Here is a 26,728-nt window from a genome sequence, read left to right as displayed (position 1 = left end):
AAGCGATTCTGATAAAGATTATGATGTAGCAAGTTACATATATACTATTCAAGTGCAGTGGGCTGAAGCAAGAATATTTTACACAAAACCTGCCATGTTGCTGTTATATGTTTTAACAAAATATCTTTGAAAGCAATAAACTGGTACTCCTAACTCATTCTGTACAGTCAACTCATGGAAAGCCAGGTCAAGATTTGGCGCTGATTTTATACATATTAGCAGTACACATTGTTTGGGTGGGCAATTGATCCTTTTCTGTGCTAATGAAGCAGGTTCTTTCATTAAGAATTTTAGCCTTAAGTATTGCTGTTTAAGTTACAATTTTCTCATTTGTGCATGAAGCATGCTTGGCTTTTCTTTTTCTTCTTCTAATTTGGTGCTATAGGATTTTTTTTAGTTATTTGTTAATTTTTATTCATTTGGTATATTGTGAGCAACATTGCATGTCCGTAAAATGTTGTGCAACATGTTAGAATTTGCTGAACTTTGATTTTTTAAATTTTTTTTTGTCTTGGGTTATCTCATAGGGAGATTCTTCAAATTTCTTATTTTGCCCCTCCCCCCCCCCCCCCCCCCCCCAAAAAATAAGATATTAAATTGCTGCTGTAGTATTCGTGTTAAATTTTATCGAGTTTATCTGTATGTTTTTCTCAATAACACTTAAATAGCTGATGTGACTTTTGTATGGTTTTTTTCACAAAAACATAAAAAACCTAGATGCTGACATAGATTATATTTCTCGTCCAAGTGTGCATAAATGTGTGCTCTTTATAGCTAGTATTCAAATAAAGTGAATTCTTTTGTTTCGCTTTATATTCAAAGTACCGGTATAATGTAACCCTGTCTAATAAAAATGATATATATGAGAAGTTTTTTATGTAGACACTATATTTTGTGGGAAAATAATGATACAAAAATGTGTCAAGTGTGAACTGTTTAAAGCTTTGCTTACACAGTGTATTGTGTGCACAAATGCAGTCAAGATGTAGAGCCTAAGTGAGAAATCATTAGTTCTTTGTGTTACGAATCTTGACTATTGTTAATCGCAGTCATGATCATGTATACGCATGTGCATTGGTTCTGTTGGTGAATTGGAGATTTAATAAACCACCGCGTGGTCATGAGTAAAACCTAGTTGTTTTTCGTTAATATTTTGCTGTATTTGTGTGTTCAACTGTGTTTATGTGAGATAAGAGGGAATTGGTCGAACATGTTGAATCCCCTCATCATATTTCTTTGTGGGTAGACAAACGTGTAACATTAGGCCTGTCTTCATCAGCTCGAGTTTGCCAAATAACCCGCTATTTTAACTATCCCGATCTCAAATTAGCCAGTTTATTAGCGTCATCATCTGCCCGCAGTTGCAATTAGCAGGATATTTGGTAGAGAAATGTTGGTCTTGTTTCCAATATATCCCGCTATTTGGGAAATAACGGGCTAATTTGCGCCTGTCCGAGCTAGTTTGGGATGAGCGTATGGGTCTGTAGAAGACGCAATTTCGAACTTCGGGATAATATCCAGAGTCTGGAAAATAGTGGGTTATTTGGCAAACTCGAGCTAATGAGGACAAGCCTATTGGGTATGTGTAGTGGTACAAGGCCTAGTCAACATGACCTTGGAGTAGATTAGCTGTTAGCTTAACAAGAGAATGGACTTGTTCTTCTAATTATGTACAACTTAATTGCAGTGTGTTATTCCTTGAACTGATGTGATCAGCATATTTGTTTATTCTGGTGAGTTGTGAGGTGACCTTGTTTTTGTAAAGTAGTCCATGTCGATGGCTGTATTGAAGGTATATGATTGGAAACAAATGCAACTTAAAGGACCACTGCACTACTTGTAGCTACTTGCGCCCTCTATATAACAAACAATGCCTAATCGGTGACCATTGGTCCCCCATGATCCTCTTTTTCTTATGTTAACTGAGAGCTGAGTTGATGAGATAACCACCTGTCCAGTGACCTTGCAGGGCGGTCTAATCCCTCCTGTAAACTATGGCAGATAAGCTTTAAAGGTATTTGTTAATTTAGAAGAAAAAAAACTTATCAATGAATTGTCCTCAGTGCCACCCCTCCCCTCCCTCAATCCAAGGTTGCCTGCCCTCTTTTCAAGGTGCCCCTAGTTCTAGTGGCACCCCCCCCCCCCTACCTCCAGGCGAAAAAGTCTAATTTATAGCCTGGTTTTACAGAAGTTGTTCATTACCTGAAAGAATAGTTCAATATATTGCGCATAACTTTGCAATTTATGACTTACAATTTGTGTCCAAGTGGGTGTGTTGTGAACATGTAATTGAATATGATGTAAAATTATGTAGATGTATCAAGAACAACTCAAAGAATGAACTTGTTGATTTTATAGAGATATTTTTAATCATAATCTTACAGACATTTATATGAATTATTATTATTTTCTTACTACGTGTGTATTTCTTTTTCGATCATATTTATGGGATTGTTTTAAGTTTTATTTTTTCATATCATAGGAAAAAATTATGACATTGAAAAAGGGTACTTGTAAATCAACCTACTTAAAGACTTCTGCACACTCATTTCTTTGTTTACTTATCCTTGTTCTTTGTTATTGCATGTAGCTGCACTGCAAACAGGCAACTAACTGCATTGTGTAAATTTAGAACAGTGTTTTATGCAGTGTCGGTGTGTATTTTTCAGCTTTTGTAATAGTACTACCAAAGAAATACAAAATACCAGTCACTGTCAGTAATCAGGGATAATATACAGAGATCCATTTTGAAAACAAACATATGTATTTTAGTACATTTGCTGGTACTGCTAGCAAGTGTAGTTGATATTTTGTTAATGGAGATACTACATATGTATTATTTTTTTTTTTATAGGACTTCAGACTAGTGTTTACAAACATTTTGCTCCTTCTGGCATTTCCCTGTTGTTTTTACAGATATACTTTAAAAGGATAATTACAATTCAGATGTGTAATTTGGATTCGATGTAAGAAAATTGTGAAATATGCCACATCAAGATATTTACCAAATCATTTTTACAAGTGAATCTAATAAACACTACCATGTGGAAGAAGAACATCATTATTTTTTTTTAAAGTATTATTGATGGAACCCCTTCATTTTATGTTTACCATGATGCATATATGTCTCGATGGGAAGGCAGTCACACTGAATAGGGGCTTCAAAACAAACAAAAAGTGAGATTGCTTGTCAAACTGCATGGGTGTGCAGTTTTAAGGTGCTTGTGGAACAACAGTTTTGGTGTAATATTTGTATTAAAGATAAATTTGCGATCAACTCTGAATCGTTGTCCACTGTGTTTCGTTCTCGACATGGATGGTCCTTTCTTGGTTTTCTTGCAAACCAATTGTTTACACATTCACATGGCAATATTTATGGGGAAGATCTAGTCATAAAAAAGCGTGAGATTCAAACTCCATCATCTCTCAGATAGACACAAAGAATGAAATCTGTGAAGACATTCATACATTTCGACAACAATTTACAGATTTATTATTAAATACTTGAAAAGTCCTGCATTACAAAGTGACTCCGATTCTCATCTTGATTACATCGTATCATAGACATATTAAAAGATGCCACATTGCTGATATTTATATTCTCTTCATTCGATTGCAAATGAGCACTTTGGCATGAGTCAAGTGACTGAGTGATACACAAGTACATCTACTTATCAAAACAAAAGTATGGTGTTTAGATGGTATTTTTAGAGGGATGTAAATATACTTCATGCCCAATACCTACATAATTATTAGACAACCTTAACCTCCTATCTAACAAAGTATGCAACATAAAAATATGTTTAAAAATGCATTACTCATAGCACTTTATATCCCCTCTTCGTCTCCCATTTTATTCTCCAGTCTGTGCCTTGATGCTCATAAACAGGGGGGTGTTTCACAAAGCCTTTTTTCAATGAAAAAATCTGCTAATAACCAATCAGAAGCAAGAATTTCAGTAACTTATAACAAAAACTGTTATTTGTCACTGATGACAAGTTTTGTGAAATGCCCCCCAGACTAATTTGCATCTGGTTTACTCAAAGCTATATCATATTGCTGAATTACTGGTAGAAAAATATGACCGAGAATCAGGGGGACAACAATGAGACAATTCCCCAAAAGTACAACGCAATTGCTTGAAAATTGTAACATATGAATCGTGGTTACTCCAAATGGCATATGTACGAATGTTGCCATTTTGACATGTTGGCTGATTCCAAAGTGTCAGAGAGACACAAATACACAAATTTTCAACGCAAGAACATGTTTACAAGAAAGCGTAGATATATGTAATGAAGATGGATGATACAGTGTATTTCAATGGGAACTATTCAAAAAATATCTTCATCAGAAAAAAATTTCATTGGTATTAGCGGATCATACCCTTATTTTTTTGCAAGTTGTGATTTAATTTAGCTCCTGCAATGAATTGACATGAAACTTCGATGTCGCCCCTTTACAAAAGATTAAAAAAAGAGAAGTTCAACAAAACTAAGGGTAAAATAGAAATACCATCTAGCAATGAGACATATCTAATGGCTATTGCAAGATAATCCAGTGCTTAACCCCTGTGTGATGTAATCTCTCGCGCAAACTTGTTTCATTGCTGAAAAAAGGTGTACTTGTGTTTCTCTATTATCATGGATTCACTCTATAAACAAAACAATACCTAACATGACCATCATCTACAAAGGCTTCTCTGTGCAGTGTGCACGTTATAGAAATTTGGAAATTAGAAAAGTACATATAAATTGATGGAGTGACAATGGAAATACAATAGGCAGTTAAGAAACATGTATAGAAAGCAAAGTGACAAAGAACCTATATTACATGTATATGGTGTTCAGTGAAAAAAGGGTGGTCAAACAGAAGATTAGTCCGCAAACAAAAGTTATACCAACACATTCCCGTTCGTTTCCTTCCTAAACTCCATAGTTTTATTAAAGCTGAATGTATACATGCAACAGCAGAGGGGGAGAGTTTTGCATGGTTACTGTCCAACTGTAAACATGTATGTAGACGCATCTCTTGCAACTTCTGTGAGAGTTTGAGATACCAGTATGCCAAAGTTTCATGCTGGAAAATATTTGATCAACAACATGGCCAATCGTAAGCTGTTTTTTCAATTCTTGAACATTTCTAGCTGTCGCAAATGCTTCAGTTTTTACAGTGTCTGCGTTTTCGCCAGTTCAAACATGTTCATAATTGCACGAGTACTTTATTTGCATCCTTTTTAACATTTATGACTTTGTGATAAAAATATCGGTCAATAAGGGACCCCCTCGGGAAGACAGGACAATGAATATCTACTCAGAATCGATTCGAAATCTACTTCAGTTTAGGCACAGCTTCTTCGGAGCAAACTTTGTTATTAAAGTCCACACTTATTTCTTTTTCATCTGCAAAATTAGGACGTTGCTTTTTTTTTGGGGGGGGGTTACTTCTTTTCTTTGCTTTCTGATGAAACCTCATCAAAACACAACATCTAGCACTCATCGGACAAAATCACATTCTCTCCTGACACACACGTGTACAATACAGTACATAACATCAAAATTGAAATAATGCACAAACTTAGAACATGTATCCACTACCTGGATTAACGGGTAACATTAAAACCTCCAAATTGGAGGAGAAGAGCAGACGTTGTGTTTTGGTGAACACATCTGCTAAATATATGTGAGAAATCCTAAGACCAAAAGAGAAGAACCTGATACAAAACTAGAAACCTACAGTAGTTGAAATCCTTCCCAATTAACCCCCCCCCCCCCCTATTTTGACAAATGTAAAAACTGTCTCTACTCTCTTTCAATCCAAAAAATTATAAAGATATAGAGAATCTGAATTTCTTTGAGGGTTATCATTATTTTTTTTTGCAAAAACCAGCTTTGGCTGATTATACCAAGCACTGTTCCAAGTAATTAATAATAAACAAATTAGTAATAATTAGTAATTAATAATAACAACTTCTAATTATCACCCATCTGTCCTAAACATCCTCACAGAATTTCATGATGACAAAAAGAGGACATAACAGCGAATGCTTACTGTCCACTTATACATTCCTTTTGCTTGTACCAGTGTGAAAACATTCATACAAAATCTAGACGTTAAAAAGGTATAAATAAAACATTAAAAGTTGTTCCATACAATCGACACATAATTCATATTAAAAAACGAGAGAAATAAAATAGGATATACGGTTACACACACGCACATAGTGATACATTTGAATTATAACCATGATCACATATCTAAAACCATAATCTATATCAGTTTGCCAACCTTTGTACATTCTCTCCCATCAATAAAATTAGTAACAATATTTTTTTTCTTCACGACATTGACAATACTTTTCATTTTCCACCTTGTCCGATATCCACCAATCCTTTAAAATAAAAAGATATTCAAGCTGGACGAGAACTTCAGAAGATAAATGACGGCGAAATAGAAGCATTTAAGTGCTCTCCATGGTGCATCGTTCCAAATCTCAGTGTCCCGTCATCCTCAGCAGGTCACGTTTCTTGCGAATTAAAATCTCCTCTCCTCAAAACGAGACAGAAGGCTGAAACAACCATGCATTATCGGTCGCACCACTGTGCAAGGGTGATAACTTGATGGAGATGATGTGTCAAATCACAAAAACACGCTATACCAAGTGAGGTGCTGAAATCTGGCTACGAGACAAAATGTTAGTAAAATGGCTGTTGTATCTTCTGGAAATCGTTCTTGTACAACATCAATCCAGAAGAATAAAACGTAACAATCCTATCAAAAGTACTTATGGCTTCTCTATCTTGCTCTGTAAGCTCAGAAAAGTATGGCTCATCTTTTGCACCTGTTTCGACAAAAACAAATATGATTTTGATTTTTAAAAACAGAAGGAAAATAGGAAGCAATCCTGCTATTTGTAATATATTTAATACACAGCTAAACAGGTGGTGAAAACTTGCGTTCTTTCAAGTTGATCAAAAAGCACATAATATGGTTTCTTTTTCTATCTACAAACGGCTATATCCACACAAAAATGGCTTCTTGTAAAATGGCAGTAAAAGAGATAAACACTTTGTAGAGTATTTGCAAGATGATCATCCTTTTAGGGTTTACATTTTTCTCTTTTTTTTTGTTGTCGTTAATGCAGGATAATAAGTGTTTTTCTTGAGAAAAAATGACATCATGTACAGTTGTATAACAGTTCATCGGAGTAGAGTTCTTGTCACGACTCTCCATTGCCTGAATCATCTTCGTCGTCATAGTAACACTCGTCATCATCATCATCGTCATCGTCCTCCACGCCGTAGTCGCCGTCATCATAGAAGTCTGCCAGGTCTACCGAGCTTTGAGACTGTGGGGTTTCCTTTGTCTTGATGCAGTACTCCTCCAGAGTTTTTGGCACGATAACCTCGTCTTTCTGCGCATCCAATTCGGTTCCTTTTACTTGTTTTCTAGTGAGAAAAAAAAATTAAAAATTTGTAAAGATCAACTTTTTCAATTGATAAGACTTTGCAGACTAATTATAGTCATAGGGTTTTATTTCCTGAAGGAAAAGAACTCTCAAGAAACTTTTAATATTGACTTTGGCAAAAATCAAATGCTTGTTTGTTATGAAGGCAGAGACTACAGCTCTCAAAATTGAGATTTTGACTGCAAAGCAAAAGAGGCACTAGTATTTTTATTTTTTAAATCCGTTTTCATAAAATGATCCATGGCGTCAAATAAATTTATTCCGTTTCACTAGCTTGATGGTGTCACTGTAATTTATCACTAGCTAGATGTTAAACAAATTTGATCTCTGTCCAAAAGCATGTCACTCAAGCCATTCCCAACAAATGCAACTTGTATGTGAGGCAAGTGACTAGGTTTCCCCCATATTTAACAAAAATCATTGACTCGTGTTATTCTGTACATGTACATACTGGAGTGATTCATTTTTTCCTGAATTCTTGGCAAAGATCATCATTCCACATTTCCCACAACAGCGTATCAAATTTACTCATAATTATCCCCCAAAGTACCCTGTACATGAATAATGGACCACAAGCACACATGCATGAACATGTATAACAACAGCGCAAAATGTGACCTACAATGTACATGTACATTGAATGCTGACATGTACATGTACATTGAATGCTGACATGTACATGTACATTGAATGCTGACATGTACAACATTGAATGCCGACATGTACATACATGTATGTGACATGTCATCGAAAGATCTCATTTCCTGGCATAAGGAAGCATATAACCTTGGCTCACTGCAAAAGGACACTATTAAGGCATGTACTATCAATGGCATTTATTTCATTTTAACAGTGAGGCAAAGATTAACCTTCACCATTTGAACCGACTTTGAAAGAAAAAAACATCATATACCAAGAAATTATACCAATTGAAATACAGGCTCAAATCAATACTTTTGAGAATATCATATTATTAATCATTATCATGTGTTCCAAATATTCAAGAATATAACCTGTTTTGTGTACACGTTTGCCATACCAGATGAACAGAGCCAATAAATTGTCTGCTGAGACTCAGAAATGCATTAACCCCTATACATGTACATAGACTTGGAACCTTTTGGCCCTCAAGAGAACTGTTACTATGAAATGCACGAAGCACACATATTTTTGTTTTGATGACTGTTGCCAAGGAGATTAAATTAGTCAGCAAAATGGGGCTTTTTAAAGTCCGAGACACACTATAAATTCATTTCCTGCAAACTTTTGCCAAGACTTTTTCCAACCTGTAGACATGTATATTCATAATACTTGTAGAAGCCGGTCTTTGAGGATCACTTTTAATACTGTTTTCCTTCTAATAGTAAATGGTGTCACATCAGAAATAATAGCAATGAAGTCATAGACCCACTTTCATTGTTTCCCATAGTTTGCCTTTATTGACAAATTTAAATGGTTCAACAATTCCAAGACTCATTTAAAGAGTTCTTTGTTGTATTTCTTTTTTACTTTCAAAGATTCAAAGATTCTTTCAAATCAGCCAGTACCACATGACACCTGTGTATAAGGACGATGTCTACCATTTCCCTTGATGGCCTTTATAGACAGGTTTGACTGTAGACTACCACAATCTGAAACTCCAAATATCTTTACTTTCCCTGCTAATGAGACTTACTTGATGAGGTCCTCGTATTCCTTATTCTTTCCTTTTGAGTCTTTCCATCGTCTGTACATGACGGAGGCATCCACGTTGGCAGGGGAGTATGTGTTGGGTTCATTGAGTAGTGAGATCACGCTCAGTAAGATAGTTCTGGGAAAGAGAGAGACAAAATGGAGCAATCGTAAGTTCAAGGAAAACAAATTAAAAAACAAGTTCATGCATTAATCAGTAGGATATTTATGGGAAAGAGAGACACAGAAGGAAGTCAAAATAGACTAAATGATTGAATTCATGTGTTGGGTTCATTGTGCAGTGAAATCACGCTCAGTGAGATCACGCTCAGTAAGAGAGAGAGAGAGAGAGAGAGAGAGAGAGAGAAAGGAAAAAAAAAGGAGATCCAATTGCAAGTTCAATGAAAACAAATTCATGATGTGTTTTTTTAAAGTTCTATTTTACACGTACTGTAAGAATTACAACTACACATTAATGTACACTGTTTGCGTAGAAAACTAGTTCATTAATACAGTGCAATGAACATTTATAAAGGAATTCTTGGACAATAGTGTACATGGAATGTGAATATAGAGTGAGAATGTGGAATAATTACAAACTGAAGTGTTTTGATCAGTTATTGGAACAATTAAGGGAGGAAAAAGGCAACATACTGTACATGTACATGTACATTGCAGCATACACTGTACATGTACATTACATGCAGGGCCATAAAGTTTATGCCATAATTCTACTGCACTGATCCATGAACATTTCAGTACATACATGTACATTGTACATTGTTCATACATTGTACAAAGCTTACAGTTCAACATTTTGTGCACATCACGATCATAAACCTCAAATTAAAAATTGGGAATTCCCCAGAGGTCAAATGTACATTGTACAACAATATACATGTACGCTTTATTTCCTGCCCTTGCATCATTACTATTATCATTCATTTTTGTTTTTAATTTCTTTGCTCACTGTCAAATATAGATATACAGTATGTGCGGTTTCCTGACAAACGCAATCTAATTATTTCCTTTTCACGCATATAGTCTTCATGTACTGGAACAATGTAATATGACCACATGAAACATCTAAAAACAGATTACATGAATACTGTATTTGTGGTCACCATTTTTCTGTCCTTTCTTTCTTCATTGTTTTGCCACCATAGTGTAATCCTACAGAGGTCATGAAAGGTCATACCGTAGCCACATGTAATTCTGACATCCTACTGAGTAATACAGTGGGTGTGACACACAGTATAATGAGAATGACTGTGATATTAATGCCTGTGAAAACTCAATACTTGTGACTAGGCAATCACTTTACATCATTATCCCGGTATGCTCTTACATGTACTGTACATGTACATTAAATGTTCATTACGTGTACATGTACATTTATGTAATTTACTACAAAGTACCGTAACATACACTATAGTGCTAGCAGCCACTCTCAAGGGAAATAAGTAATTGACATGTCATGGGACATACATTACATGTACATGTATGGTGAACATTGAACAGCTACATGTAATTATGTGGGCCTACATACTGTATGGGTGCCTCTTAGTCTCAAGCATATTTGTACATGTACATGTATGTTTACATATTCTAGGCCTTTTAAAAGCTTTTTCTTCTCTGTTGGCTTAGTGCCATCAAGATGCTTAGTTACAGAAAACAAACCCCAAGATGATGACCTTTCAATGTGGAAGATTTTCTGAAAATTTGTGAAGGCCTTTATGAACTTAGATACATTGTACACACAGTCAAATCTGCTTTAGTGACCAACTGACTACAAAGACCACATTTTTTGTTTCCCTTGAAAATGGTTTCTCATTGAAACATGTACTAAAAGAACCCGTCTACAAGACCACTTTTTGTGTTTCCCTTTGGCAGTCACTATAGACAAGTTATAGACTGTACCGGTAAATGTAAAAAGCCAGCTCATGGGCAGATCCAAGATACTCGGGAAGGGAGCATAAAATGAATCCCAAAATTCTCTGATAAATCTATATGTACACTGTATGTACATGTACAAGTTTTACAATAATATGCCTTGTACAAGTATGTACTTGTGCAAGAACATTGTAGGCCTACTTGATGTCTAAATGATGTACACGTCTCCTCGCTAAATACCAATTTCAATGAAAATAGAAACCATATACCCAATTCCTCGTAAAGGGAAATTCCCTTCCAGTGCTCCAGAAAATGTAGACTTCCTTGAGTTGAATAATGTGTTCTTTCCTACTGTATGATAGAATTTGATCCTCATGAACTTTCAACAGAAGACATGGGCCATCAATCTCTCAACCAATTTCGTCCTACTAAAATCGAAAGCACATACAATTTCACCACAGAGAGGACAGCGATGTCACAAATTAATATGGCTAGTGCTCTTCTAATTTTTCATTTTTACACCATTCCATAATTCCTCTTTCAGGATACATGTACGATTGATGGAGATGTTTATATCCTGATCTTTAATACAGAGAAGGTCGAGTTTTGTTTGGTATAGGAGTCAATTAATCATTAATATCATGTAATGGATTTTTCCAAATTTGCGTACACGAATCAAAATCAGGACAAGTCATTGGTTAATGTCTTCGCAAGGTTAAAAGAGACATCCGCGTGAGCATCAAAGGAAAGTGCTAGTTTCTGTGCATTTGGAATTTTTAACTAACATCATTTTCCCTAACAAAAAGAAAACATCATTTTCAGAATATGGCCCCTTGTCAAAAGCAAAATCATGAGTTGTCCATGTAACATTTTCACATGTCACTTTAATCGTATTATGCCAGCAGAATAGACAAGAAAGGAATAAAAAAAAAGATGAAAATAAAGCAAAAGTGATGAATTAGCTGATTTATTCTGCCGATCAGCAGCTTCCAAATACCTGACATTCTGTGTAGGATTCCATCTCTCCGAAGGCAGCTCTCCGCTCTGTTCATCAGCCACAGGGGGATGCAGGATTGATATACAAACGTCACCACTATTCTGTAATCCCATAAAGAAAATGAAATAAACAGAAATCATTGCATTACTGCACTGTAAATCACAATGCTTGGGGGGGGGGGGGAGGGGAATGTCCCCCTTCTACCTCCAATCAAATGTCACCATTCTTCATTCAGTAATATAATGCCTGATCGTAGATCTTGAATTTATACATGTTGCTGTCTAGGATAAAATTAATTCCCCTTTTTTCATCCAGATTTATAAGTTGAGGAAGAGAGTGGTTTTCACTTGATATGTTCTTTGATAATACCAACTGTTAGCCACAATACATCTAAATCATTTCATCATACATGCATTTGACATTTTCAGTCAATCCTGGGTCTAAAATACTACCTCTTACTGTAATAAATGAATGAGAATGACTTTACATGAGCGCTGCTATATTATATTTTTTTTTCACTGAAGACAAAATGAACATATCATAAATTAACAAGTGCAAGTACCTAAAATGCAAAGTATAAGTAGGCCGCCACATACATGTATATAAATATATTTTCAGTATGTGTTTACATGTACTTCAAATTCTCAGTGTCTTTGTCTATTTTTGTAATGTTGGCAAAATACCAGTGTGTTTGGCAGATGAAATGAACGAGCCTACGTTATTTGTTTGTTTTCAAAATGTCCATCGCTCCATCATAACAGACCTCTTGAATTTTGAGCAGGAAATCTGGTCTTTGGCTCATGATCAAATTCATTTTCAAAAGTACATGGAATTCGTAGGCCTGAACAAATGTACATGTCAAGTACATGTACATGTGTATGAACTGAGTTTTTTTTTAAATTCACACATTCATGTAAATGTACAGTGTACATGTACATGTACATGTCGTCCTTGTTTTCACGAAGTGACGGTAGTGAGGAAAATCGTAACGCAAAGTGAATGCAATTTTTTTTCACTACCGTCACTTCGTGAAAACAGCGACGATGTATATCAAATTGTGGCGGGTACTATTTATGAACATACTGTAATGTAGTTCAGGAATATGTACATGTACTGTAAATGTACATGTATTATGCAAGCTACATTAAATGAGCAATGTAACTACAGAATTTGATGTTGGCTGCAAATGGGACAGTATACTGTAGTACTCATTCACTAGTCTCTAACTGAAGAAGTTTGATTACTGTAGTTTAAATTATCCACACAATAAACATGTACGGTATACAAATACAGTGTATGGTTTTGTTCTTGAAAAGGAAATCAAAGATATGTTGCCAACTTGCCCATTCATGTAGGGGACTTCAAAACTTCATAACACTTTTACTTTTCTTTGAATTCTTTCTCGTTTCTTTGATTTATCAGCTTAAAGGTACACTGTACTATGTCCCTTTTGCAGCCAACCTCAAATTCTGTAGAACTTTGCAGGAATTATGAATATGTCATGTATGTCCTATCTGTGAAATTTAAACGTTAGCAGTGTCCTCATATTCAAATTATGCAAGGAAACCCGTTTACTTGCTAGACTTCACCATCAGACACTATTAAGTGATTGACTGGCTTTTTTTCTTCTTTGGTAATAACATACATGAAAAGAGTTGTAAAGGGAACATGAGCATTTGTCTACATCAATAACCCACTTCTTGTGATGGCCAAGATTAAACTGATTGAATCTTTGCGCATCATAAAATGTATGACCATTCGGTACAATTGTCTGAAAATCAAGACTATTAATTTTGGGCTCTATAGCCCTAAAGTCGATTTGACAACTAATAGTCGTTATTTTCCCACTTGAAGACATTTTCAAGCCCCACTTTTTTTAGGGAAGTTCTAAATTAGTATTATCTTTCAAATGCAGTTGGAATTTAACTTTTTCATTTTTTTGGCCTGCAAATGGGACATAGTACCTTTAAAAAGAAATCAAAGTAAAATTTATGTCAGTATGCATGTATTCCCCTTTCATTGTTTCATCTTGTGACTATAAAATCTACACGTACATGTAGTATGCAGTACCGGTATACTGTCACAGAATATTATTGGAAGGAAACCAAAAGATTGTAGTATCGTACCTGTCAGGCTCAAAAAAGTCTATCCACGGGCAGGATCATTAATTGGCATGTTTACAGGAGGAAACTTGTGAATTCATTCAGCTAACAGTGCAAACGCTGCAGGGTCCCACTATAGCAACATGTCAACTTGCAACAGTGTTGACACAGCTTCCTGGCACATTATAGGCTAAAACCAGGCGGACATACCCCCTGTCCACACACAACATTTTCCGTGACTAATCATGATTAGCTATACCGTTTCACGATAGTGATACCGTTTCGCGATAGTTTTACGACCAAAATTGTAGGTGTGGACGCTCACTAACGATACGTCGTATAACGAAACTAGTCTAACGAAACGCAGGTTTGGGCATCGTTTCGAACTGAAACTCAATAAAGAATCACGCCTAATCACGGAAATGTTGTGTGTGGACAGGGGGACCCCCTGGGGGAGTGTAACTAGTGTAACTAACTGGGCGGGGCTTAACGTGACCTCGAGCGAAATGAGACCAGACCTCTTATCACTATCGCGAAACTCTATAAAGAATCACGGAAAATGTTGTGTGTGGACAGGGGGCATTTTATACGATGATTCTTTAGTGACGACGTTTCTTGTGTGTGGACATCCTGGAATTTATACGATGATTCTTTATACGACGTATCGTTATAGAGTTTCGCGATAAATTGTTTTGTGTGTGGACACGCTGATAGTATACATGTAATGAAGGCCTACATGTGCATGTACAGTGTAAACCATTGTTCATAGTAAATTACATGCACACTGACACAACATCTCATATGAACTACATACACCTTGTAGGAATTAATTATCGCCAATCTTCCAAGGGGCTTTAGAAAAATGATACAATTCATACTTAAGAACTGCTGGCTTTGTTTTTTGGAAGTGTCTGCAATTTATTTTGAGTTTTTTGAGCAAATTATCTTAAAATAACTCAGAATCAATGTGCAGTTTGGGATATGAATTAGGACCAACATACATGTACCTGTACTGCATACAGTGTACATGTTTTTAATCATTCTTTGGAGAAAAAATTCTTCCAAATGGTAGAAACATCTTACAAATTATCTCCTTTGCAGTCTAATTTATTTTGTGTAAAAAATCAAATTCTATCGATAGTCGATACCCAATATTTTCAAGGGCAAACAGAACTGATCAATGAACACAGAGTGTTTTCATGCTATAGATCTAGGCTACATCTTTTTTTTTTAATAGGGACTGCCGAATATCATCTGGACTTGAGAAAGAAAGGAAAAAGAGGGGGGCGGGGGGGGGGGGGGGACATGTCTTTTGCTAAACTGATGGTACATGCACATGTACAGTATGTGATCTCTGATTTTGCATTTTCCAGATGAAGGCTTCATATTTTTGCACATTCACATACAGGTACACTGTACATGGAGAGTCAACAATTACAAGTACAAGTCTGTATATGTTTCATGTCAAGTCATGTAAAGTGCTGGTACACATTGTCGAACAGGAAACAAATTATGTGCTGCCATCAACCCCACCTGATAAAATAACCACTGTCCTGATAAAAAAAAATCCAGACATTTACAGTACACTGTGTCAACAACATATGTACATTATCTACATGTAACCATAGTGTTAACAATATGATTTTCTGAACAATTATATTGTACGTACAACATGTATTTGTACTACTTTCTCTAGCATTTATTTACCGCAGTAAAATCAATTTTACAGGGGGTCAAGGCTATAATCAATGGTTACAAGACGTGAGTATTCTTCCCCCAAGCTCTTCACAGGTAGGTGGGTGGTGAGACAGTGATTAGTAATACTGCTTCTTCAATCATTTCAATGATTCATACTGTACCACCGCTTGGATGCAGAGTATGAAACCTGGCAGTCAATGTACAAAGTCTACTCCAAAAGTGACTCAGCCCATACTCGAGCTGATTCCTGCGATGACTGAAACCTTTCAATATTTTACCAACTGGAATAACTGGTAAGGCCTATATTTGGACATACACTGTACATGTTGTCAGTATGAGGTACATGTAACTAGAGCCTAGAGGGTTTCTCATTTTCTTGTTTAGACATTGCATTACAAAAATTATCCTTATTATATTTCCAAAGATTTCATTGGCTTCAATTACTTTTGTTTCTTTAAAGGGATCCGGTAACTTTGTCTCAGATTCTGAAACAAAATTCTGGATTTAGCTCATGATGCAATGATAATTATAAACCTTTAGGTCAGTCAGGAACCCCATGACTTTTACATGTACAAGCCAATCGCCTGTCTGATTATCAAGTGATTTATGATTGGAATTACAAATTTTGAAAACCGTTCGCCTGACGGTTTTCATAACACTACAGTCTATAGGGGAAAACGAGTATGGTAAAACCGGTCACTCAAAGGTTTTTACTTTTTTGAGGCACTTCTTGATCATTTTGAAGCGCAATTTTTTTAGGGCTTCAATATTACACCATATCACAGACACTGATAACACGTAGGGCCGTGTATCTTATATTTAACATTGTTAAATGATCCCTTTAAGATGCATACAAAATATACTACATGTAGTCTAGTAAAAAATAAAAAGAGCAAACATTTCTGCAAGTACTCTGTTAGAATTAAATATTGCATTTGAAAGTACACATGTCATGAACATGTACTTGTATGTACATACACAATACACATTGAAACAAAAATTGTTACACGACTGTAAGAAAAAGTGTGTCTTTTAATAAGGCTCTCTTAAAATCATAAAGGGAAGGGCAGAGAATTCCACAGAGCTGGAGCCCAAGCCACAAAGGATTGGTCTCCATCTTGCATATTAGCAGGATGTACTGCAAGGAGGTGTTGTGATGAAGATCGAAGTGTACATATTGGATTGTGCTTACGAATTAGATCTGACATATAAGATGGAGCAAGATTATTCTGTGTTTTAAAACACATGATAAAAATCTTGAATACAGTACAACACGTTTTTTTCTATGGGCAACCACATAGTTTCTTTAGAAGGGGAGTAATAACGAGCACCCACTATTACATCCTTGCTGCTGTGTTTTGAATTCTCTGAACCCGGTGTAATTCCTTTTTCAGAAGGCCATACAACAATGAATTACAATTATCAACATAGGAGTGATGGCACTGATGGGACATTATGAAAGCATGAACAAGTTAATAGATCTTCTATTTCTTGACGGATCTGTCTAATTTTTCTGGAATGGCCATGATTGCCAACTGACATTCTGTTCTTGTATAGCGCATATCACATTATAACGTCTCCATGCGCTTCCAAAGAGCTTTGGCAATTGATGCCCCGGCTTTAGCATGGCTGCCATTTCAGCGCTCTAGCATTTCAAGGACTTAATTCCTGCCAGGTACCCATATATCCCACCTGGGTCGAGTGTGGCAAGTGTAGATTAATGTCTTGCCAAAGGACATTAGTGCCGCGACGGGACTCGAACCGCGGACCTTGTGATCCACAGTCCAGTGACATATCCTCTCGACCACAACACATTCAGTATGTACATACTGTACAATCTCTTCTTGCAAAGAAAATTTACAACAAACATAAATAATAAATGATAAATCCATGTTTCCGCTGGCTTTTTTTCTTGGTTGGATAATTGTGAAAGATGAATGACATGTTTAGTTGTTTACCATATTGTCATGATATTAAATCAAATAATATGACAGATCAGGTTACCTTTACATCAAGGTTTCGTCTATCAACTCAAAGGTGATCCATTTCAGGATGGGATGTTTTTAATGGCTACACTGATCACATGTTGTCCTTTAAATCGGCAAAACAATAATAATTTTCTTTTATTACACTGTTTGAAGAAAATGCAATGTCTCTCTCTGAATGTACAAGTATGAACTTTGTCAACAAGTTGAAAAAGTTGCCAATTTGTATTTAAAAAAAAATAATGTTGAGTGTGTTGCCAATTTAAGGATTTCAATTTTGTTTTTCTTTTTTAAATCATGATATCAAACCCGATATGATCATGCAAGAAAAGAAATATGAACACAATGTGGGCAGTAATTTTTGCCATTTCTACACAATATTCATGCATCTACATTGTACTATGGGGCTAAAAATCAAAAGTTATTGAGCCAAACCATTGAAACCACACAATGGTTCCTCTCTCTAAAGGAATAATGTTGTACATGTAAAACATGTACTGTATGACCCCGTTCTCACTCACTTCGTTGGAGCGCTCTGGAGCGCTCTAGCCTCTAACTAAGACCCGCTCCTCAGGAGCGGTTCTTAGGTGAGTGAGAACGCTCAAAGTGGTCCAGGAAGCGGACTTCTGGACCGCTCCAGAAGTCCACCTTCCGAGGTGGTCTTGAGGAGCGGGTCTTATTAAGAGCGCTCCAGAGCGCTCTAACATGCAATGTGAACGGAAAGCGTACTTTGAACGGAAGTGAGCTAGTGACCTTCGGTGCGAAACATGTAGTACGGCACATACGGTTTGTATTCCGTGCGCGAAAAAATTGACCCGCCTGGCCGCCTACCTGAGCTGCCATAGCAACAAGACCACTTTGACTCGTTAAGTTTGAGCCATAAAAACTGCTCGGAGTGTGAACGCTCGCAAACCGTTCCTCAAGACCCGTTCCTCTGGAGCGGTCTGAAGCGGTCTAACTAAGACCACTTTCAAAGTGAGTGAGAACGGGGTCTATGACTAGTGACCTACAGTATACTTGTACAAGTACTGCACACTGTATTTAAGACAGTAATATAAAGTGACTTGACATTCAGCGTGTACATGTACAATGTAAGCATGACGTTATTAGCGGCTTGTAGTTGAAAGTCATACCAGGGAAATGATAGAGTCAGAGAACATACTTACAACATGAATACATGCACATGAATGTAGGTTCATGTACATGTATGGCTCCTATTCATAAAATGGACAAAAAAGTTAAACTAGTACGCATGCACAAACCCTTGTCAGTCATGTAACAGTGTCTGCACTGTGAGACTATGCAGACTTCACGGTCTACTGCACCCCATAAGGCTCTGTACTTTACACAGCCAGAGACCAACAAGGTTAGGCTCTGCTCACAACTTTCTAGATTTTGCTTTAGTTCAAGTTTAAATTTCAGATTAAATTTACGTGTTAACCAGATTTCAAACAGACTTGGTTTAACTTAAAGATAAAGTTGAGTTCTGGTCATGTGATTGCATAGTACAAGAAACGGTGTGGAATCTATCAGAAAAGGATGATCATCTAGTATATAAGTATTTGTTTGTATTGCAAGGTTCTGGAATCATCAAAATGATAAGAAATTTGGCCAAATCTTGGCAAAGTTACAAGCACTGTACACAGAATGATGTATATGGGACAACACGAGCAAATGGCGAAAAAAACCTACCCCCGATTTTTACGATGTTTCATGTCATATTTAGAATATAAAGGCATTTGAAGAGCCATGCTTTTCAGGGAACATGTTTAATCTGATGTTCTTCCACCCTTGCATAATAACAATGACAATGCTCACAAATTATTTTTTATCTCTTCCCAGAACTCAACCTTCTCTTTAAAGGTACTATGTCCCATTTGCAGGCCCAAAAAATGAAAAAGTTAAATTTCAAGTTCTGCATTTGAAAGATAATACTAATTTAGAACTTCCCTAAAAAAGGTTGGGCTTGAAAATGTCTTCAAATCGACTTTAGGGCTATAGAGTCCAAAAGTAATAGTCTTGATTTTCAGACAATTGTACCGAATGGTCATACGTTTTATGCTGCGCAAATATTCAATCAGTTTAATCTTAGCCATCACAAGAAGTGGGTTATTGATGTAGACAAATGCTCATGTACCCTTTACAACTCTTTTCATGTATGTTATTACCAAAGAAGAAAAAAAAGCCAGTCAGTCACTCAATAGTGTCTGACAGTGAAGTCTAGCAAGTAAACAGGTTTCCTCGCATAATTTGAATATGAGGACACTGCTAACGTTTAAATTTCACAGATAGGACATACATGACATATTCATAATTCCTGCAAAGTTCTACAGAATTTGAGGTTGGCTGCAAAAGGGACATAGTACCTTTAAGTCCACTGATTTTAAGTGTCAAGCTCTTTAAAAGCCTGTAACCTTTACATACACACAAACAACTTGTTAATACACTCTATTAATAAAAGAAAATTGTTCCATTCATGAAATGAAAGGGGGAAAAATGTCTTGAAGTTCTATTATTTATTTTGTTCACTATTGATTAATGGTGATTTTTTTCTGGGATAAGGTTGACACTTGGCACTCTATGAATCAGTTTCCGGTAACTAACTTGGACTTACACTTGGACTCAAGTTACATGTACATGATGCAGTACACTTTTGTGAACTAATGTACATGTACATGTACCAGCGCCTCAGGGTATACATTTACAGTACATGTATGTATAATTTTTATTACATTTACACATACATGTACATGTACAGTGTACTTTACACTGTTGCATGTTTACAATACCTTTTCAATAGGCTGACAAATTGACAATGCATGTTTACATTGTCTATGTCATTACACATTAGTGTACAACATGAGGGTACAATATCCAGTTTATATGTACTTCTCTATACCAGTAACCATATGGTAGGAATACTCCCCAGGAAAGGGAGATGGTGCATATGGTGTGTGAATGAATCCGATGACTGAGGTAATGATATCTGTAAAGCGCTTAGAGAGGGTATTTTATAATTTAGCTCCATCTATAAATCCAGATGATCATTACGTTGGGCCTACATGAACTATACGCATAGGCCTACTGTACATTATATGTGTGGCATCTTGTATGATGATCATCTTCATGAACAACATACCGGTACATGAGAGCCTACTGCGTGTGTTACCGTAAATCCCAGCGTGTATAAGGCGCACTTTTTTGCCGCCGAAAAAAATTGACAGGTACAGAAAAAAATTGAAAGTCGGGGGTGCGTCTTATACACAGGTACAGAAAAAAAAAAAAAATTTAAATTTTAGTTTCGATTTATGGCGCTATGCCTGGCAATGTCTCCCAGCTCAGTAATCAGTGTGTTGACTCACCACTCGGAAACTATAACACTCAAATTTGTCTGTCATCTTGGTTTGAAAGTAATCTTTCTAATAGATCTCAATATGTAGTTTATAATAATAATAATTCCTCAATTTGTTTGTCTATAACAAATGGTGTACCACAAGTTTCTATCCTAGGTCCTCTATTGTTTTTAATTTACATTAATGATCTTACACATTCTGCTAAAAACGACATTGTTCAATATTATTTGTGACAAGTTCACAAGCACAAATCAGCGCCTTCAACTGCACCTCGATCTTAAATGAAGGTCCTTCCCCACGTGGGTTTTTGGCAACAAAACAACCAAACCAAATTTTTTTTTTCCTTTGTTTTTTTTCCTTTTTCTTTTTTTTTTTTCCTTTTTTTTTTTTTTCTTTTTCTTTTTCTTTTTTTTTTTGCCCCCAAAATAGGGGTGCGCCTTATACACTGAGATTTATGGTACTTGTACAGCGTATATTTCCCCGCCAAAATCATCACAAAAGATTGGTACATATATGGGGGGAATTCCCTCCTATATTCCCGAGCCACACTTATAATTGTACCATTTCAAAACAGGACAGTCAGTCTCATTTATTTACATGTCCACAACAATGACAGTGCAAGTTTACAATGCAGAATAAACTACATGTTTCAGAAATGAAGTGTTGATGATGCTGATGATTCACAGCACAGAAGAGAGAGAGAGAGAGAGAGAGAGAGAGAGAGGGAGAGGGGGAGAGGGAGGAGGAGAGAGAGAGAGAGGGAGAGGGGAAGGGAGAAAGGGGGAGAGAGAGAAGGGGAGAGAGAAAGGGGGAGAGAGAGAAGGGGAGGGAGAAAGGGGGAGAGACAGAGGTAGGCCTACTGCTTGCTGCTGTGAAGTAAATTCAATCCTGTATGAAACAGCTAAATATGTACACTGTACAGTAGGACGTGACCCGGGCTATCTAGGACCCGGGCTATCTAGGACCCGGGGACAACTCAGCCCGCTGCAAAAAAGGTCAGTTTGTTGTCATTTTACCCTTACCTTAACTCTAACCCTCACCCTAAACCTACAAAAACTGACCATTTTTGCAGCGGGTCTGAGTTCTCCCGTGTTAGAGTTATCCCAACGCCGTACAGTAGGCCTGCAGTATTTCTATTAGTGGTACATTTATAAAGAAATGGCCTTCATTACAAAGAATACAAAATTCCTACAAAAAATGAAGCCCTGATTCCTGATCCAATTGTACTACTGTTTTTGCATCACAGATTCCTACAACTCATTTGTGTGGTGCATAAAGGCAACCAGCTGTAGGCCCACATACAGTACATGTACTACTGAAATAATGTACAAATATCATGACGTAGTGAATTATAAGCAATGAATACACCACCCTTCCCTTTTTTCTTCTTACCTCATAGATGTTGGGATGCCACATTTTTGTGTGGAACCTGAATGTTGGAGGCGAATACGGGTAGTCGTGTGGAAACTTCATCATTGCCTACTCAATCCAGGAAGAGATGAAAGAGAAAGAATGAAACAAAAGAAGGAGAAAAATAAAGTTACCGGTAATAAGGTGGCTCACAGACACTGACTACCATAAATTGAATTGCACATTAGAACAGGTAGACTCTACATCACAATTGTACTTAACCAAAATGTGAACAAATGAAATACAGACAGAAACATATTGTTCTTACACTCTTACAGGTGAATTTACATACTGTACATACATGTACATGTACATGTATATCAATTTAAAAAAAAACAAGTGCTGATTACAGTACTAAGTAGTATGATCTGAAGTTTAAACAATTATAACTGCCTTTAAAATTCTCTGTCTCTTACTTATACAAACACCTGTACATAGTTCAACTGTACATGTACAGTACATCATGTACATTCATACAAATGCATGTACACTGTACAATATTGTACATGCACATGTACGAATGTACATGTACATGTAGATGTACTGTGTATGTTTCTCCAATTTTCTGCTTCAACGCCTTCAACACAAGCAAACATCTACTAATATGAAGAGCTGACTTTGCTTAAATTTGGTGTAGATTCATTTGATCTAAGTATAATGTACAGTACATGTATATGGGCATCTTTTAGGAATAATGTACTGCAGGCGATAACAAAAATTACATGAAACATAAACTCTAGAAATGTAAAGGAATGCAAGTTACAACCATATACATTTTATACAGAATAGATGTACATGTGATGTGAATCTTCAACATATGTGTACATGCACATGTTAGAATTCATTTTATTAATTTCACTGATCTAAAATTCTATTTCAGGTTGAATTTGTTGACCCAAGTAACTTTGTGTTCATGTACATTAATTTAAACAAAGGTACAATGTACAGTAGGTTCGGGTGCAAAAATGCCAGAATATAAAATACACCTAGTCTAGTACATGTGTACGTAGACCGAAAGCTTCAGTCTCTATACCGTCGGTTGTTCCACTGAGACTACGTCTGGCTCCACTAGACCTCCGGTTATAGAGACAGAACGATCGCCTATGCCAGCCTATGTTGAAGATATCACGGCTAGATTTTAGCCGTTAGGCCCCTCCCACAAACATGAACAAACTTGCCACGGCCGTATTGTTATGCCCCCAAAATCCCCCAAAATGTCATTTTACCTCGTGCATATCCAATTTTACATTAGGCCTAGGTTATAATACATCGGTTCCACTTACTAACTTGATTGAAATAATCCGTTTAATGGTCCCTTTTAAGGAAATTATGGGTCAAAATCGACATCCATGTTGAAAATCTTGCAAGCCGTGTTAAACTCTTGCTGCCGTCAATCTCATCCCTTCTAGTCTACGCCGAAGGCAAAAATGATTATGAAGGAAAAACTGTGATAACGCCATTACGAACGTGTAGATGGCGCACAGTTTTTCCTTCATAATCATTTTGCCTTCGGCGTAGACTAGAAGGGATGAGATTGACGGCAGCGAGAGTTTAACACGGCTTGCAAGATTTTCAACATGGATGTCGATTTTGACCCATAATTTCCTTAAAAGGGACCATTAAACGGATTATTTCAATCAAGTTAGTAAGTGGAACCGATGTATTATAGCCTAGGCCTAATGTAAAATTGGATATGCACGAGGTAAAATGACATTTTGGGGGATTTTGGGGGCATAACAATACGGCCGTGGCAAGTTTGTTCATGTTTGTGGGAGGGGCCTAACGGCTAAAATCTAGCCGTGATATCTTCAACATAGGCTGGCATAGGCGATCGTTCAGTCTCTATAACCGGAGGTCTAGTGGAGCCAGACGTAGTCTCAGTGGAACAACCGACGGTATAGAGACTGAAGCTTTCGGTCTAATGTGTACGTAGCTCACTTTTCTTTTCCTTTCACAATCACATAATTCTCAATGCAAGGCAGGCATGTACACGATTAGACAGAAATAACCGTCTGATTTGGGTCATTTCTTTAATAAAACTGACATTTGTTGTCTAAAATCGGAGGTCTAGTGGAGCCAGACGTAGTCTCAGTGGAACAACCGACGGTATAGAGACTGAAGCTTTCGGTCTAGACCTAGATCTAATTGTATTTTTCCACCGACAGTGACGTGAGTCACCGAGTAATTAATCAACATCATACTTGTGAGGGAAAAAAAGAATATCGATGAAATGTCCAGTCTAAGAACATGAAAACATTGGATGATTGATACCCTAAACAATGGCCAAGCCTAAGACCCAAAACAGAGGTCATGTCCTCGGTGGACACGACAAAACAGCTGATCGAGCTCAGACAATGGTGTGTACACGTACACGTTCTCTTCCTTGGAACCTTACTGCATGCACACGTCAAATTCCAAACAAAGACAAGGAATCGGCATCATCAATCAGAAACACACTCATTCCATCATCAAAATGTTAAAAAGTTTAGTCTCCAATATTTCTTAATGGTACCTTAAAATATCCTCCTTCATACAGAGTTCCTGGTGGACCAAAAATTGCAACTTCCCATTCAAACAAATTCTCATCATTTGCTTTGACGATAAAACCTTCCACTGGTTCTTTTTCGAGTTTGATCAGTTCTGCGTGCAAGGCCCGTAAAGCACTGGTCGTCGCTACGCTGGTTGTTGTGGCCATTTCCCCCGAGTTTTTATTTTTCTTTTCGATCCTTGTTTTGCTATTTTTTTCACGTTAAGATGTTAACAGAAACTTGAACAATCAAAGCGTCTTTCTACTGCCGTTTTGAGAAAGAAGACGACACTGCCGTCTGTTATGCCTTGTTCGTTGATACGTTTCCCGTGAAATATTTTGTTGTTATCTCGACGCTAGCAATGCAATGCAGTCTATCTTCTGTGTAGAAATAGTGCATGCATAGCGCATACGCACGGATTGCATGCATTAGTCATGTTCCAGTGCAGTCAGTTTAGGTATGACGTCATCAATACGAGGACCGACTGTACCGAGGATGTCTACCCATTTCTGCGGATTCTTGACTGTATGTACACTTAGCTGTATTCTTTGTTAACATTTCGGGAAAACGAAGGGGAAACTACTATCATGATCACAATGCTCTTTCCACGTAAATCGTTTTATAGAATAAAACGACATAAACAGGGATTTTTCGCACAGATACACATCTAAAGGTGATACTATTAAATGGACAGGGAACTAGATACATAATTTCTATGGTAACGCCCCGGTAACGCCCTTAATCATTATAAAGGTAATGAAATGGCCTATATGCCCATATTACGGGGTGGGGCATTCATTAAAGTTAACATCACAATTTAAACATAAAAAAATACAGAAGTTTAAAAAACTGACGGCAAATATATCTGGGGCCCCCTCCCCCTTAATTTGCGTACAGCAATACGAAATTCCAGTTTGGGGCGTATTTGTATTTTTTTTTTGTATTTCGCCCTTTAGTCATAGATGTGACCAGATGTTAGAGCAATGATTCGCAACTATGACACCCCCCCCCCCCCACCCATTCACCAACACTTATAATGACTATAGTGCCCCTAATATGATTTGTAAAAATTGACCTGTTTCTCGACCGTTGCTCGTCTTGTTTATATCATATTTTTTCCATAAAGATGGAAGATAAACATAAGATTATTTTATTTTTTAGATTTTAAAAATTAAATAATGACTTGCGGATCATCTGAGTCCACCGAACATGTAGGCATACTGTAGGATAGCTACGCCGGAGGAGGGGAGGGGTGGCATATGCCCCGATAAAGAAAAATAAAGATAAAAGAACGACGGATATAATTATGGATAGAGAGAGAGAGAGATATTATACAGACAGTTCGTTCGTTGTTAGTTAGAACATGGACCTACTAGATCCATGGTTAGAAATAGATAAATGGATACCATTGGATAGATATATACAATGATAGATAGATAGATAGATAGATAGATAGACAGATAGATAGATAGATAGATATATGAATATATATATGAATAGATATATGAATATATATATATATATATGAATAGATATATGAACAGATAACATATGAATATATATTATTTTGTGTTGAGTCTCTGTTCATATCTCTTTCTTCGCAGAACAAAATCATGTAATATA

General features: G+C 36.7%; 1 protein-coding gene across 1 annotated transcript; it reads right to left on the bottom strand.

Moving 5' to 3' along the window:
* Positions 1 to 3,465: 3,465 nt before the first annotated feature.
* LOC585461 (ubiquitin-conjugating enzyme E2 R2) lies at positions 3,466 to 25,500 on the bottom strand. The gene is made up of 5 exons (XM_785287.5): positions 25,090 to 25,500; positions 22,560 to 22,646; positions 12,030 to 12,130; positions 9,144 to 9,278; positions 3,466 to 7,448 (listed from the first exon to the last, which is right to left on the bottom strand). Exons 1-5 carry the CDS (start codon positions 25,270 to 25,272, stop codon positions 7,220 to 7,222), a joined length of 735 nt encoding a protein of 244 aa, XP_790380.1. The 5' UTR covers positions 25,273 to 25,500; the 3' UTR covers positions 3,466 to 7,219.
* Positions 25,501 to 26,728: the final 1,228 nt, after the last annotated feature.

Source organism: Strongylocentrotus purpuratus, unplaced genomic scaffold (genome assembly GCF_000002235.5).
Source record: "Strongylocentrotus purpuratus isolate Spur 01 unplaced genomic scaffold, Spur_5.0 spur5_scaffold_9, whole genome shotgun sequence".
Taxonomy (NCBI): domain Eukaryota; kingdom Metazoa; phylum Echinodermata; class Echinoidea; order Camarodonta; family Strongylocentrotidae; genus Strongylocentrotus; species Strongylocentrotus purpuratus.
The sequence above is the reverse complement of the archived record's forward strand: the minus strand, read 5'-3'. Positions and strand labels throughout refer to the sequence as shown.